General features: G+C 41.1%; 1 protein-coding gene and 1 long non-coding RNA gene across 3 annotated transcripts in view; both read left to right on the plus strand.

Annotated features, from left to right (window-relative positions):
* The window catches only part of LOC116059116, a 21,226-nt gene extending 12,280 nt beyond the window's left edge, over window positions 1-8,946 (plus strand). For both annotated transcript variants that reach the window (XM_031312076.2, XM_031312075.2), the window contains exons 5-6: window positions 507-557; window positions 7,664-8,946. In XM_031312076.2, the coding sequence (XP_031167936.1) occupies window positions 507-557; window positions 7,664-7,860 (248 nt within the window). In that variant the 3' untranslated portion in view covers window positions 7,861-8,946. The remainder of the gene's footprint in view (window positions 1-506; window positions 558-7,663) is intronic.
* Window positions 8,947-9,278: 332 nt separating this feature from the next.
* LOC116059128 lies at window positions 9,279-12,959 on the plus strand. The gene is made up of 2 exons (XR_004107224.2): window positions 9,279-12,222; window positions 12,436-12,959. It is a non-coding gene; the product is annotated as an uncharacterized LOC116059128 (long non-coding RNA).
* Window positions 12,960-15,767: the final 2,808 nt, after the last annotated feature.

The following is a 15,767-nucleotide window of genomic DNA, read 5'->3' on the forward strand; positions in this document are numbered from 1 at the left end:
ATGTAGACACTAAGTACAACCCTTTAGAACCATGCACCCGGCACACGGACCCTTTTTTCACCGTCAAACTAGCAAAAGTGGATTTGGACACGCCTTAAATGTTAAATCGTTAGACCGTTAAAATAAGGCCCTAAGTCTTATGGGCGCCTGGGTAGCTCACCTGGTAGAGGACACGCCCATGTATAGAGGTTACCTCCTCAACGCAGCGGCCGCAGGTTCGGCTCCGCCTTGCGGCCCTTTGCTGGATGTCATTTGCCCCCCCAGTCTCTATGTTAGTCCTATATGTCACCTGCCTAGGGACTGCAGTTTGTGCTAGTTATTTTTACTAATTCTGGCATATTTACATGGAGTTTTTATACAATACTGTTCATAAATATGCATGGTCCCTATCAAATAAACCAATAAAATAAAAATAAAATAAGACCCCGCGGAAACCCTGCTGGCTCGGACGCCCATGATCTCAACACATTTACTAATGTGGGCTCCACATTTCTTGTGTTTTCTAGTCAACTGCAGCGCTGTCTTGGATCTCAAGGACTTGGATCCCCCAACCACTGGTGAGTCTCCACATGTTTCCTCACCAACTTCACTGCAGTTTGTGGTTTTAGATCCTCACTTAAAGGTGCAGTAGGTAAGACTTATAAAACTAACTTTCTGTCATATTTGCTGAAACTGACCCTATGTTCCAGTAGAACTACATGAAGCAGGTCATTTAAATAATCCAGCTCCTCTGGCTACACCTACAGCCTGTAGTGTGATTTCCAAAAATCCACCGCTCTCTGTTCAGGTGCACCAATCAGGGCCGGGGGGGGGGGGGGGGTGTCTAACTGCGTGTCAATCACTGCTCATGCACACACATTCATTCTCCCTTGTGGGTGGATGGGATTAGGAGACCGTTTTGGGCTTTAGCAGAAAGTCCTGGATCTTCCCAATCCTACCTACAGCACCTTTAAATCACTCTTTGTCACCTCCAACTGTGCAATATGTCATTTCTATTCATCTGTATATCTGTGTTTATATACTGTCTGTTTATATAAGGGTGTTCATTGTGTAAATATGATTGTGTTATTTCTATTATTATTATAACTAATATAATTTTTTCTCCTATGTCTACTTAATGTGTATTGGTGTTATTCTGATGTGTGTACTGTAGCACAGGAATTTCCCCAGTGTGGGATTAATAAAGTCTTATCTTAAAGTGTGCTTAATACACATAGTCATCCGTTGGCTGCAATTCAAAAGTATGACGGAGCCACAGCTCAACCACAACACGCCTCGTATAAGTGTCAACACGTGTAGTTTAGGTGTCTGAAACCCTAACCAAACTGGGACCATTTCACAACGTTAACCACATGTTTAAAACCACAACCAAAAACCACCAGTATAAACTCCAAAAAAACGAAACCTCTCACTTTTAACTGCTTTTATATTTTAAGTGAACTTAACACATATAAATATTTGTATGAACATTAAAATATTTAACGATTAAGACATGAAGTGAACAAGTTTCACAGACGTGTGACTAACAAAAATGGGAGTAAAACATTGTTTAAACCCTTTACAATAAAGATCTGTAAAGTTATTTGGATTATTACAAAATTATCTTTATAGTAATAATAATAATAATACATTTTATTTATATAGTGCTTTACATGGTACTCAAAGACACTTTACAGTAAAAACCAGCACATATATCACATTAAAAACAAATAAGCAATACATAAAACAAGCATATTAAAACCAGTAACTATCAGGTGAGAAATGTAAGACTATTGTATGTGGAAGGCTAATCTGAAGAGGCGTGTTTTTCAATGTGTTCAGGTCAGTATAATAGAGTATCCTGCAAAAGAGACGTTTGTTGTTGTTGCTGCTGAGTTTATATAACGTACGTGGTGGCTGAACATCACACAGCTTTAATAAGGAGCAAGAACGTTTGGACAGTGGCTGTCAGCGTCTGATGCAACGAAAAAGGCGTCTTTCAGCATGTTTGTGTAACGCGGTGGTTCCCAACCTGGGGTCCGGGGACCCCTAAGGGGGGCGGCAAAGATCACAGGGGGGGCGCAAGTCTTTATCTGGTTTGAGGTTGAGGTAAAAAAAAAAAATAATATTTGCACATGTTAAACAAATTATGATAATACACTAGAATATATAATGTATACAAAAGTCTGTATAAAAACTATATATTTTTGTTCTCGCTTAAAATTGTAGGCAGGCTACTTAGTAGGCCAAACCTCCGGGACCTCTTAACCTGGGACCCTGCTGTCATCAGGTCAGCTGCTAGCTGCTAGCTGCTAGCTGCTAGCTGCTATCATCCTCGTTTTTCCTGCCGCCACGGCATCACTATTTTATGAATGAAACATGGCGGACAAACGTAAAAGTGCTGATAACTCCTCTGTATCAAAAAAGAAAGTAAGGGAAAGTTACCTCAACTTCGGTTTCGGAGGGGGGGCTCAGCTTTTCTTAGATATAAGTAGGGGGGCGCCAAGGAAAAAAGGTTGGGAACCACTGGTGTAACGCACCGGGGAGAGCAGCAGTTAGATAGGATTTAGCGAGTAGTATGTAAGGAGGTCTGTTGGGGGGGTGGATGGGTTAAACACCGGACTTTCACCCAGGAGAACGGGGTTTGTGTCCTGCTTGTTACGCTTGCTATAGTCGCTATTTTACTTGGCTTACGGTTCTGTGACACGCGGGATGCGTGTCAAAGAACCCTAAGCCCACCCACGACCCTTTCCTAAACCCAACCGTACCGTTCTTCCCACGTGTAACGGAACCGTACGCCCACCCACGACCCTTTCCTAAACCCAACCGTACCGTAGTTCCCGTTTGTCACGGAACCACAAGCCCACCCACGACCTTTTCCTTAACATAGCTGCGTCAAAAGGGACGGCAATAGTCCCGACCAAGCGCATTTACTTATAGCACTAAAGGGACGGCGATAGTCCCGACCAAGCGCGTTACTTATAGCGCTAAAGGGACGGCGATAGTCCCGACCAAGCGCGTTACTTATAGCGCTAAAGGGACGGCGATAGTCCCGACCAAGCGCGTTACTTATAGCGCTAAAGGGACGGCAATAGTCCCGACCAAGCGCATTTACTTATAGCGCTAAAGGAGACTTTTAGCGTCAATAAGAACGACAAAGGCACCTGACCAAGCGTCCATATTGTCATATTGATAGCTCTACAACCAACCAGAGCAACGCTAGTTGATAGATTAAACTTTAAACTCCGAACACATCTTCCTTTTTTAAGAATGACTTCAGGGCCGTTCTTTGTTCTTTTCTCAAAGAAAAGCTGAACTCCAAGTCTTCCAGAGTCGCGGCCAAAGCCGATTCCAAAGACCGCTGTTCACCAGCAGCAGCAGCCATCTTCTTTGTTTTCAAGTTGCAGGGAATTCACGCAGAACCGTCGCAACTCTGCCGTCATTATGTTAAGCCCCGCCCACCGACTCTATACATGATGTGATTGGCCTGACTAGAGTTTGGTTTTTCCAACTCGCAAGCCAACGGAGAGTTGCTAGACGACCCTGGCTGCAAATTACATTTGCTGCTGCTAGGGTGCGTCTAGATTTTTTTTTTTTAAACTAAATTGCCCAAAAATAACATGGATGCATGGATGTATTCCATACAACGATCTTCGCAGGTAAAATCAATGATTACTTTCATTGAATTTTGGGTGTTTTATTAATTTTTTTAGCATTAAAAAACAAGTTTAAATGGTTTCGAAACAGTCTCCTGACTAAACTTTGACAGATACCAGTCTGTGATTCACTCAACATCCTCCTTATCTTAACTATTATGCAAAATAATTCATAATTTCAGCTTTTTTTTAAACAAAAAAATTAGGTAAAATGTCATATGTACTAGGTTTATTGACCATGAATATAAAATAGTGTTAACAGAAGTGACAAAAAAGTTATAAAAAGCATCAAAAACATTGGAAAAAGCGACAAAAATACCATAGATAATTTTCAATTTACACCCGGAAGGTTCATGGTTTTTTAAATATTATTTTTTGAGCTTTTCCGCCTTTAATTTGACAGGACAGCTAGGTGAGAAAGGGGAGAGAGAGGGGGGGGAAGACATGCAGGAAATGGTCACAAGTTAGACTCAAACCCCGGACCTCTGCGTCGAGGCATAAACCTCCATGTGCGCCTGCTCTACCCACTGATCCAACCCGGCCACGACAACATAAGATTTTAAGTGAATTTCCTACAGTATATTTGTTAGAGTTGAGCATGTTGACTTCTCCTTTTCGAGCCTCAAACTGTGAAATAGTTTGCAGATAAAGAGTTTTGGAATAACGGGGAAGTTTAGAAGAAAACCGAGGCAGAGGAAAAGAAAAGGTCACACCCTGTTTGGTTTGTTTCTCATAACAATCGTGCAGGAGGCGGTTGGCAAATGAAATCCCCCTCTGTGGTTTGTAATCTTCAGTCTGTGCCAAGAAACCTGGTCTTGATTTTCTGAGAAGTTGATGTGTTACAGTATCAGGAGATCTGTGGTTTTCTCACATGGTGTATATATTTTTAGCACACTCATCAGTGCCCAGATGTGAGATTTGATCCTCACTGACACACTTTGCCACGTTGTTCTTTATCAAATGTGAACTTGTAATTTCTGTAGGTTAAAATGTATAATTCTTTAAGCTTTGTGTTTTCCTCGGGTCAAATTTGACCCATTTTCAAAGTTTTTTTTATATCAGAAATATGGGTTTCTTTCAACAAAATTGCCCAAAAAATAACATGGATGCATGCATGCACGTTCTTTGGAACAAATACAACATTCTTCGCAGGTAAAAATAATGACTACTTTCATTGAATTTTGGGTGCTTTATTCAATTTTATAGCATTTTAATTTTTTTAATGGTTATAAAGCTACAGTGCGTAGTTTCTGTCTCCCCCATGAGGAATTCTAATTAATGACAACAAAACTGTCAGCGCTTCCACATGATACAAGCCTTCTGTGATCGCGCACCCCTCCTCCTCCACACAGTTACTAGTCTCCAAGGACGACATGGAGGCATAGGCACCAGTACTGAGCAAATACTGAGCACCCACGTGTGCCAGACTACCAGTAGGCTACATTCATTTCAAATTAAACATTGCAGTTGGTGCTAAGTGGAGCGTCTGTCAAAGTGTGATTGGTTATGTCGCTGTCAGTCCCCTGCTCCATATCCTATCCACCAATCACAGCGTCTCTCGGATGAAAACGCCTCTTTGGTGATTCTTAATTTCCCACGAAGCTGATCGTGGTTACGTGTCAGTTAAACTTTTCATCTCCAATTCTATCTGTATTTGTGAGAAGTGGCGCTGTCCTGAGTTGAAAGATAGTCTACTTTACGGCTTTATTATCGAGTTAATAGGCGTGTGTGTTCGTGTCGGCCACTGTCCATTTCCTAAGGTTCTGAAATGCAAACTTTTTTTGACTACTTTTTTACGGAGGAAAACATAAATTGGCGCCTATGCATGGAGGATTCAAAAAACATGATGGACTCTTCCAAAGAGGTCATTATCTTCACTCAAGTTTCTGTGCGGGAGAGTCGCCGGACACCACAATCTTCTGAACATAGTCACTCTGAGAAACACAGAGAGAGTTGTGTGGAGCTGATAGTCTTAATTAGCTTTGTAGCAACTCATTTGGCTTGAATGTAACAGACGTTCAAGAATATCAAAAAGTTACGCACTAATGCTTTAAAACAGTCTCCTGACTAAACTTTGACATAAACTGTGATTCACTAACCCTGACATCCTCTGATCTTAACTATTAGTCAAAATAATTCATAATTTCTGCTTTTTTTCCCCAACTAAAAAATGTTTTAAAATATCAAAAATTAGGTTTATTGACCATGAATTTTAAAACAAAGTGTTGAAAAATGTGACAAAAACTTTTCAATTTTGACCCAGAACACCAAGTTCACGAGGGTCAAAGGTTAATTTAGGGTTTTCTTCAACCTGGACCATATTTTCCGCCATGATTTTGTGTCTAACTGACTGAGGGGAAGAACAAGACAAAACACGCTGTAATGTAACCCTACAGGACAATCGCACACCTTCAGTTTCCGTCCACTAAAAGTTCTCAGATTATTATTTTAAAGGACAATTCTGGCACAAAATGAACCTAGGGGTTAATAACATATGTGTATCGAGTCGACCGTTCTCTGGGACATGTTTTCATGCTAATCGGATGTGTCTCTAGCTTGAAAATAGCTACAACAAACCGGTGGTTAGCTAGCGTTAGCAGCTAATCACTATTTCTACACCACTAACAAGGCTCAGAATAGCACCACACTTCCACGGTAGCATAATGAAGGTCCCTACATGCAAACCGAAGCATTGAGAACTTTGTAAGTGTACAGACAGTTTATTACAAAGATAGTAGCATCAATGTTTACATGCGGCCGCCATCTTGGATAACAGTCATGACCAGTCTAATGACGAACGCCGTGTTTGAGCTATGTTACTGGTTACTGGTGGCACGGTGTTCGTCTGACAACATTATGGAAAGGATCCCTAAAATAAGTCCTTCCGTAGGTAAATATGTGACGTCCCTAAGTTAACTTACAAGTATGATATTTTACGAAATATGACTATTTACCATTATGAAACGGCACCTGTTTTAAGACCGTCTCAGGTACCAAAACAATGTATTCTCATAAAAGAGTTCGTATGATATTGTACGAAATTAGCTCAATGGTGTTTTTTGCCTCCAACGGCGCCTTCCAGGCAGCTAACCCTAACCTTAACCCTAAACATAACCATTGCCGCACTGCCTGGGAGTAGACGTTGGGGGCACAAAACACCAAAGACCACGAAATTATGAGACCGCTGGCAGGTCACATGACGACGGCTGGCTACGAGCTCCATGACACCGAGTGCCAATTGCTAATTGTTTACACCGCTACGGACCTCCGTTGTATCAGCGGTAGTTGGTGGTTCAGTTACCCGAAAACAGGTGACTTCAATCCGGGTACAAAGAACCGGGAGCTGCTGGTTGTCCTGTATGTTAACGTGGAATGCTTACGAATTACAGTGCTTAACTTTTCGTAGCTTTTTCAACAAATGGTTCATGATAACAGGCCGACCAAAACTACCAAAACTACTGCATTATTTCCATGATAGGGAACGGTTTCTAACACAGCCTTTGTTGCTCTTCATACCTCGTCTCCTTACTTCATACATTGCTCCCATCATAATTCCCACGGCCAGCAGAGGCCGCCGTCTCACAAGAAACTTAAATATGGGTCTTAATCTGCTCCTCCTGTTTTCGTTTATCAGTGTTTTAAGCTCCCAACTTCTCCTTGCTGGCAGCGCTGCCTGGAAGGCACTAGGATTAGGCAACGGTTATGGTTAGGGTTAGGTGCCTTGAAGTCGATTAGGCAATGATTATGGTTATGGTTATGGTTAGGGTTAGGGTTAAGGTTATGGTTGTGGTTAGGGTTAAGGTTAAGGTTAGGGTTAGGGTTAGGGTTAAGGTTAGGTGCCTTGAAGTCAACGGTCGCAGCGCTGCCTGGAAGGAGACATTGGGGGCTTAAAACACCATCGAGACCTGTTTTCTTCATGGTTACAGAATTACATTTTGAATTACAGTGGATTACTTTTGTACGTAGATTCATGTACGAACAGTGAACTAAATAATAACATGTTTCTTCTCGTCTTTGTCTCCTTGCAGTGAACGCCACGCTGATCTGCTTCACTGAGAATTTGTGTCTGTCCCTTCTGGCGCTAGGTCTGTGTGTCAGCAGTCTTCTTGTTCTTGGAGTCGCCGTCTTTGGGGGTTGGTACTTCTGGAAAACTGGAAAATGCACAAGACGAGAATCTGCGGAAATGAGCGCTTCATACACTCCTGCAAAAAACCAGATTGTATAATATAAATATATATATGAGTCAATTCAGCACAACTAAACAGAGGCTTAAGAAGGATGAAAACTTACTACCTCTAGTCTAAATGTGTGTATGTATTGTAAGGACTAAAATATATTTTCATAATAATAATAATAATAATAATAATAATAATAATAATAGATATGTCTAAATATTATATATTTTGTCAGTAATAGAGCTTCAGAGAAAGGAAGAGGAAACATGTAATGTGTTTCATAAGAAGAGTTTTTAAACCTTTTTAGGGAGGTTGTTCCGAAGTCCAGGAGCCCAAAAAGAGACGACCACGTTTTTACAGATGTTACATCCTGTTACATACATCCTGGTGTGTTCACTAACATACCACGATGTGAGGATACCATAAAAAAAAAATTTAAAAAAGGAAATAATTTTCCGTTTTAAAATGGTGCTTTTGAGGCCTGAATGTTTCTGGGTAACGGATCTTTTTTACATATCGTATCATATTGTAAATGAGCTGTAGCGTTTGTCCTGTCTGTGGTTAGACCAGGACAGACCTTTCACAAGTTTCAGGATCATTTTGGTGTTAACACCTAAATAGGAGCCAGTCCAGAATTATGTTTTTAGCCGTTTAAAGGGACCAGAATTTACAGAAAAACTTCGAAGGGAAGCTCAACCACCTGGGTAATGTGTTCAAGCCATAAACTAGATGGACGACTAGTCTCCGCTTTCTCCCGCTGTACAAAAGTGAAGTTAAAATATCGGCAATACGGGCTCTGCCATCTGGTAATTTTGGAGAGCCAGAGTTTGAGCAGTAGTAGAGCCGCGGTTTCCAAGACCTGCCGAAAAATTTGCGAGCCAATCCCAGCTGTGAATCATGACGTTTCAGCCTGTTTTTATAGCCCCGAATAACTATCTGGAGCCGCAGTATCGAAGTCCCACCGATACACGTGTCCGCCCAATCGTGAGCCAATCCCAGCTGTCAATCATGACGTTTCAACCCGTTTTTTTTTGCCTGTTTCTTTTTTCTCCGTTGTCTTGTTTATATCTATGGTTTATATTTACAAGGAGGCTGCGCTGCTGAGTTTGATTGTTTGTAACGTTACACTTGCCAAAGAAACATCAGTTTGTCACGGTCAGCCATGTTTTACGTTTACGTTTGGCGTCACGCACCTGGAACGCTTGGAGGGTCAGAAGTTGTGACGTTTCAACTGGGATATTCTGACCTCCGACTCTGACTGTAATGCAGCACAACACGCAATGTTAGCTTCCCTGCTACCATCTAACGGGAGCGTGCCTGTGTTCCCACAGCCCTATGTTCCTACATTTCCTTTTTCATAAATTTGTATCAGATTTGATCCCCCTAACTCTAAAAAATGTTGTGGGAGGATAGGGCTTAAATTGAAGGGAAATGTAGGAACACAAGACCTAATTTTGAAAATGTCCTAGAAATGTGGGAACATAGGGCTGTGGGAACATAGGGCCTAATTTTAATAATAATCTTAGAAATGTGGAAACATAGGGCTGTGGGAACATAAGGCTAACCCCCAGCTAACTATCAATTAGCAAACTTGCTAGCTCAATTGCTAAATTGACAATCGAAATCACGCCACATCTCTTTTGTGGAGCAGAGGACGATACTCTGTTAGAGACAGCTAGTGTAAAATAATTTTTCAATAGCTGGCTCCATTTTAGACTCTCTGGCTATCCGTTCCCTCAAAATGTCAGGACTGTCTTGACTGTTTGCAAATAGGAAACCGTGTGAATACGTGTTTACTTCGCCGCTGCAAGTCCATCCACTGATCTATACACTTCTTCTGAAGCTTTGTTAGAAATGATGGTGTGATTGGGCGCTAAGACGTTTTATGAACCCTACAAAGTGACGAAGTCGGCAAAGGAAAGGTCACCGTTTATTTCATTAATGTGTTTACTGTGTTAATGGACTGAGGATGGGAAGAGGATTCGGTATTCGGTTTCGGATTCGGCAGAATCTTAACCAGTGGATTCGGTATTCGCCCGAACCCCAAAAATGGGTTAAAACAGATGATCTGGCCTAGTTAACCATCAAAATATGGTCTAAAAGGGAATACTGAGAAAGAAATTGGTTCTAAATGTCGACACATTCTCTTAATATTCCCCAAATCTAATCTTGCAATATCCACTCAAAGATTTATTTTCGCCCTCGCGGTTTGCGGCAGTGAATCATGAAGTTCATTGAGAAACACTCAATACTTTACAAGCTCTCACTGACTTCCTCTTCAGTACTTCCTCTCGAAAGTCTTACCCTGCCCAAATCTAACCAACAAAGAACTAACCGAGAACGCATTGTCATGTGTGAGTGCTTATGAAATTCACACTGAAAGTTGATAGTGTGTTTTCAGACCTCTGGGACTATGCGCATGTCAAATGGTTATTAAAATAAAGTCTTTGTTCCCAGTGTTGAACTGGAAGAACATGGCTGCAGTTCTGAAAGCACCAGATTTCTCCCAAACTATCTAACAAACCCAGCGTCTGAATAAATCGGATGCTATAACTAGTCTGTGTTGTTGCAGAATTACGATTTCCAGACTTGAATCTCGCAGCGATAACTGTTCTCTGTGAGATGTTGTCTGGTTGTAAAAGAGCTGGTCTGGCTGGAGCTTCACCAAAGTCTTTTGTGTGTAGCAGCTGGTTTAAGCCTCGTATTTTTTTAATACCAGGCTGACGTTCTTGTCCAGATTAAGTGCCCTGATACACAAAGCTGACCTTAAACAACGAACGCCGCCAATGGATGACTGATCCAACGCTTTGCGTCTTTACAGTCTCTAGAAAAGTTGAGATTTGCGTCCACTGTGTACATCTGTCCACAGTGGACACATATCTCTTCTTCAAATCCACGCTATAGTTATCCTCATTTGCTGTTTGTGTTGTCAGACCACTGAAAGAGTACAAAAGTTATTTAATCAAGGCTGCTGTGCTGCAGTAATAAAGTCATAATGTTATAATCACGATGACAAAATCACTACAACTGAGTTGGTAGCGAAACGAGTCATTTCGATTGAGTTGTGGCGCTTAAATAAATGTATCCACTGATTTACAGACTTCACTTATGCCCTGTAAGTCAATGGAAAAAAAGTATTTTTGCGCCAGAGTGCATAACGTGACAGACTCGACTGTCGTAATTCCACGGTTTGGCCACTATGTCGAATTGGCTTCAAAGCCCCGCCCACTTCCTGGGATCTGTGTAAACCAGACTATGATGTCAAGCACGCAATTCAGTTTCCATTGGATGGATATTTCCCAATTTTATATGCCATCGTAGCGGCGCTTGTTAAGTCCTATCATAAAGATCGTGAATCCACTGACTGACGATCAGTTTACACATCCGTGCTTCTGCTTCACGAGGGAATCAAAACGAGCGTATTTGAGGAACATTTGCAGAAAGTTTAACCTTTTTCAACTTCTTCACGTCAACTTAAATGTCACATACCTATACCGTCCTTTTAAGCTTTTTAAAGTTCAACTATTTTAGGCAAGAAGCTGATGAAATATTAACTTTAAACCTGGATTCAGATTAGATTAAATGCTGTTAAATCCCGACCTTCCACTTGACCGCGGCGGTCAGCGATGAACGCCCAAACGTGGCCTGATAACAGTCCCCAAAAATAACAATTTGTTGGCTTTGTGTATCAGGGCTTCCAGCGAATGCAACAATAAAATATCCTAATTCCCAAATGTCACCGGCCTTGGATTATTGCTGATGTCAGAGGTCAGAGATCACAGCACAAAAATGATGGGATACAAAAACCCAGTGACTGTATGATCCACCGTTGACAAAAAAGGGGAAGGGAAATAAAAAGGAAGAGAACTTTCCATCAGGTTATCTGACCGTACAACCACATGATGTGGACTGTCAGAGCTCTAACTGATCGATAGTACTATTAATCTTCCTCTGTGGAAGTTGGGAGATTTATTTATATCTTATTATAAATAAAAGAGGAATATATCACCTTAAAGAGTCTCTGTGTTGTATAACGAGAAGTTCGATGTGTGATATATAGACTTTATGTTGGATCTCAGGGCTTCTGGACTCTGGTTTAAGCAGAAATCGGCTTTATGTTTTACATGAGATCAGGAAAATCCAAAGCTGTAAATTCTTTAAAAAAAAAGTTTTTTATTGCCTTCATGCTTTTTTATATTCTTTGATTTAAGGGGCTTTTTTTGGCTTATTTTTATATCCTGTCTTCCTTTCTTCTATCTGTGTATGCAAGTTTTATTGGAGGTATCTTCCACAGTTTCTGCTACTTAAAGCTGCATTAATTGTTGTTTTTAGGCAGCAAAACCACCTTAAAAAAACACATTACATTGACATTAGGGCTGCAACTAAAGTTGTGAACATTGGCCAATATAAAAGTGTTAAGATAATTATTTATCAAATAATAGACAGAATCACTGACGTTCTTCTCAAAGTTTTTACTTGCGCAAGTAAAAATTTACTTTGAGATTCTGTCTATCCTTTGATAAATAATTATCTTAACAAGTTGGTCCTTCAAGCTTGATCCCAACATCCTTCCTCCGCTTCCAGATTTCGGGTCCTGAAACACCGTGCACGGTGGAGTCAAAAAGCATCAAATTCTCACTTTTGAGAAGCTGGAACCAACAAAGTGATAAATGACGATTAATCAACTGATTAATTCTGAAATAAGTTGCCATGTAAAACACAAACTAGGAGCTAAAGAAGGCTCAAGGTGACTCCTTTTAAATTACAGTCTCAGTACATTGAATTTAAAATATAAAAAATATGAATTAATGCAGCTTTAAAGACAGCAAAACTACTGATCAGGTTATTATGAAATGTGTTGATGCTTTTATTTTGTAGTATCCAGAATCTTCTGTCCTTTAATTATGTAAATTAATGATTAAATATTTTAAATTACTAAAATGTTCTTTAAACCAAATGTAACTCTTCAATGATTCAGTAAAAGTGACTCTTGAATGTAGGTTTTTGAGTTATAATATAAAAAAAAAAATGTTTTTTTTTGTTGTCTGTGTACACATCAGATTCACTGGCTACAAAATGATGTTGCTTTAGGTTTATATGGCTTTACTTTTGTTTGTTTTTCTGCTAAATAAAATGATTTTAAATGGTCGTCTCAGTTGTATTTCTTCAATAGTAATTATATACTATCATGAAAAATCTGTAGATTTTATTGGACTGTTTTTCTGCTTGAGGTGAACATGTGTTAAAGGACAATTCCGGCGCAAAATGAAAGTAGGGGTTAATAACCAAGGGGGTAAACTTCTCCTCGGACCGCGAACCTCGTATGGTTGATGCTACCAAGCCATCAGCTCCCGTTAACATCCCATTGACTGCCATTCATTTTGGCGCCACTTTGACAGAGAATAACTTTACATCTGAAGAGTTTAAAGACTCTATTTGTCCGTTGTTTATTTCTAAAGAAACACGACAATGTATAAAAGGCTCCATTACCTTGTACCTCACGTTATGGCTCCGTAGCAGACGTTTTTATAAAAATAGGCTAACGATTGGGTCATAACCACGAGACTTACTGTCTCATAGTAGAGGAATTACCGTATAGTACAGGAGAAGCTCTCAGGCAGTTTGGACTTCCATTAGCTGTTTAAGTTTAATTACTAATGTTAACTATCATTGTAGTGATCAATAATTAGCCTGTGTCTATGTTATCTCCTTACATATACCTACGCTCTCCGTCTCTGCTAGATTGGGAATGATTGAGATTTCTCTTGGCACAGCTACCAGAAGAATTCCAACTTTCAGACAGGTTGCTCACGTCACATCTACGTCTTCAAGCTCAGTTGGAGGCTGCTCAGTAACGCTCAGCCATCACCGGGAAAGATCTTCTAACATCCTTCACTGGTCTCCGTCCAGACACACGGGATCTGTTGGTCCATTATATATACTGTCTATGTTAATAACACGTGTACCGAGTCGGCCGTTCTCTGGGATATGTTTTCATGCTAATCGGATGTGACCAGTTTTAGCTCAAACCGCTAATTAGCTTATAACGCTAGTCGTCGAGGCATGGCTAAAGTAAAAAGAAATTGCCGCGTTTAAGCTATGTTACTGGTCTCTGGTTGCACGGCGTTCGTCGTTCGACTGATCATGACTGTTTGCCCAAGATGGCGCCTGCCTGTATACGTGAACGCTACTGTCTTTCTAAACTATCTTTATAATAATCTGTCAAAGTTCTCAATGCTTGGGTTTACATGTAGGGACCCTCATTATGCTACCGTGGAAGTGTGGTGATATTTTGAGCCTTGTTAGTGGTGTAGAAATAGAGATTTCTTTTTACTTTACCCTCTGCTCTGACGACTAGCGTTATAAGCTAATTAGCGCTTTGAGCTAAAACTGGTCACATTAAATTAGCATGAAAACATATCTCAGAGAACGGTCGACTCGGTACACGTTATCAACCCCTAGGTTCATTTTGCGCCGGATTTCTCCTTTATGTTATAAGCACTAAAAAATCAAAAGCAGAGGACTGGAGTTTGTCGGAAAAGAGACAGGTGTGATTTATTAATAATTTGTGATGCTGTAAAATAGGTTGTTTACGTCAGATATTTACGTTTATTATCAAAAACTAAAATCTGAATTTTTAATCGATTGTAAAAAAATGTCTTCATTTGCAACTGAAGTATTATTGTGGAAAGTAATTAAGTACATCTACAAAAATAAAGTAGTTATATATCTTTGAAAGGTACTCGACTTGAGTATTAGTATTATCTATTACATCTATTAACTACCAGCTGGGAGGAGGCCTCAGGGAAGACCCAGGACTAGGTGGAGGGACGTCCAGCTGGGAAGAGGTCTCAGGGAAGACCCAGGACTAGGTGGAGGGACGTCCAGCTGGGAAGAGGTCTCAGGGAAGACCCAGGACTAGGTGGAGGGACGTCCAGCTGGGAGGAGGCCTCGGGGAAGACCCAGGACTATGTGGAGGGACTTCCAGCTGAGAGGAGGCCTCAGGGAAGACCCAGGACTAGGTGGAGGGACTTCCAGCTGGGAGGAGGCCTCAGGGAAGACCCAGGACTAGGTGGAGGGACTTCCAGCTGGGAGGAGGCCTCAGGGAAGACCCAGGACTATGTGGAGGGACGTCCAGCTGGGAGGAGGCCTCGGGGAAGACCCAGGACTAGGTGGAGGGACGTCCAGCTATACCAGTTTTTCGTGACCAAATTAACCGCAGTAATTTTTCAAAGCCATGAGATGCATTCACACTCATTCTCTGCAGGAAATGCAGTTTCTTGTTTAATTTAGCAGCCAAATTAGCTTTATTCCACTTACAGACACCCTGAAAGCAAAATAGAAAACTCTCATAGAAATATTAAACTGTTTTTGTCACGCAGCGCCACCTGCAGCAACCTGTTGAGGAAACTTAGAGCTTTTAGTGTCAGCAGGGACTTTTAAACTGTGGTTCACCGATCACTCAACCAATCCATACTCACTTTCAACATCTCAGCCTGGTACAATGCCCCCCCATCCAACACAAAACTAAACATGCACGAATAATAAAACAGGCCAACAAGATAATGGGCTCCTCCCCAAACCCCCCAAACAGAACTTTACACCCGGTCAGTAGCCGGAAAGATAGTATAATCACACAGCACCCCCCCAGTGGGTTCATATGTTGTACACATAGGAACAAATCCTCTGTAGTCGTTGATATTGTCCAGCAGAGGGCGATGGATGTTCTTTACTGGAAGAAAAGAATTGAGTCTCTTCTTGCATTTGTCAAAGACAAGAGGTCAGAGGGGGCTTTCCAAGCTGTTGATGCCAAAGCAGCAGATCTCACATCAGACCCAGGGGCGTCGGACTGGGGGGGGAAAGGGGGACTGAGTACCCAGGGCCCTCATGTGAGGAGGGCCCAAAAAGATGCTAGAATGAATAGCTGTGGATGCGGGGAGGAAGCCCATAGAGAATA

Source organism: Sander lucioperca, chromosome 11 (genome assembly GCF_008315115.2).
Source record: "Sander lucioperca isolate FBNREF2018 chromosome 11, SLUC_FBN_1.2, whole genome shotgun sequence".
Lineage (NCBI taxonomy): Eukaryota > Metazoa > Chordata > Actinopteri > Perciformes > Percidae > Sander > Sander lucioperca.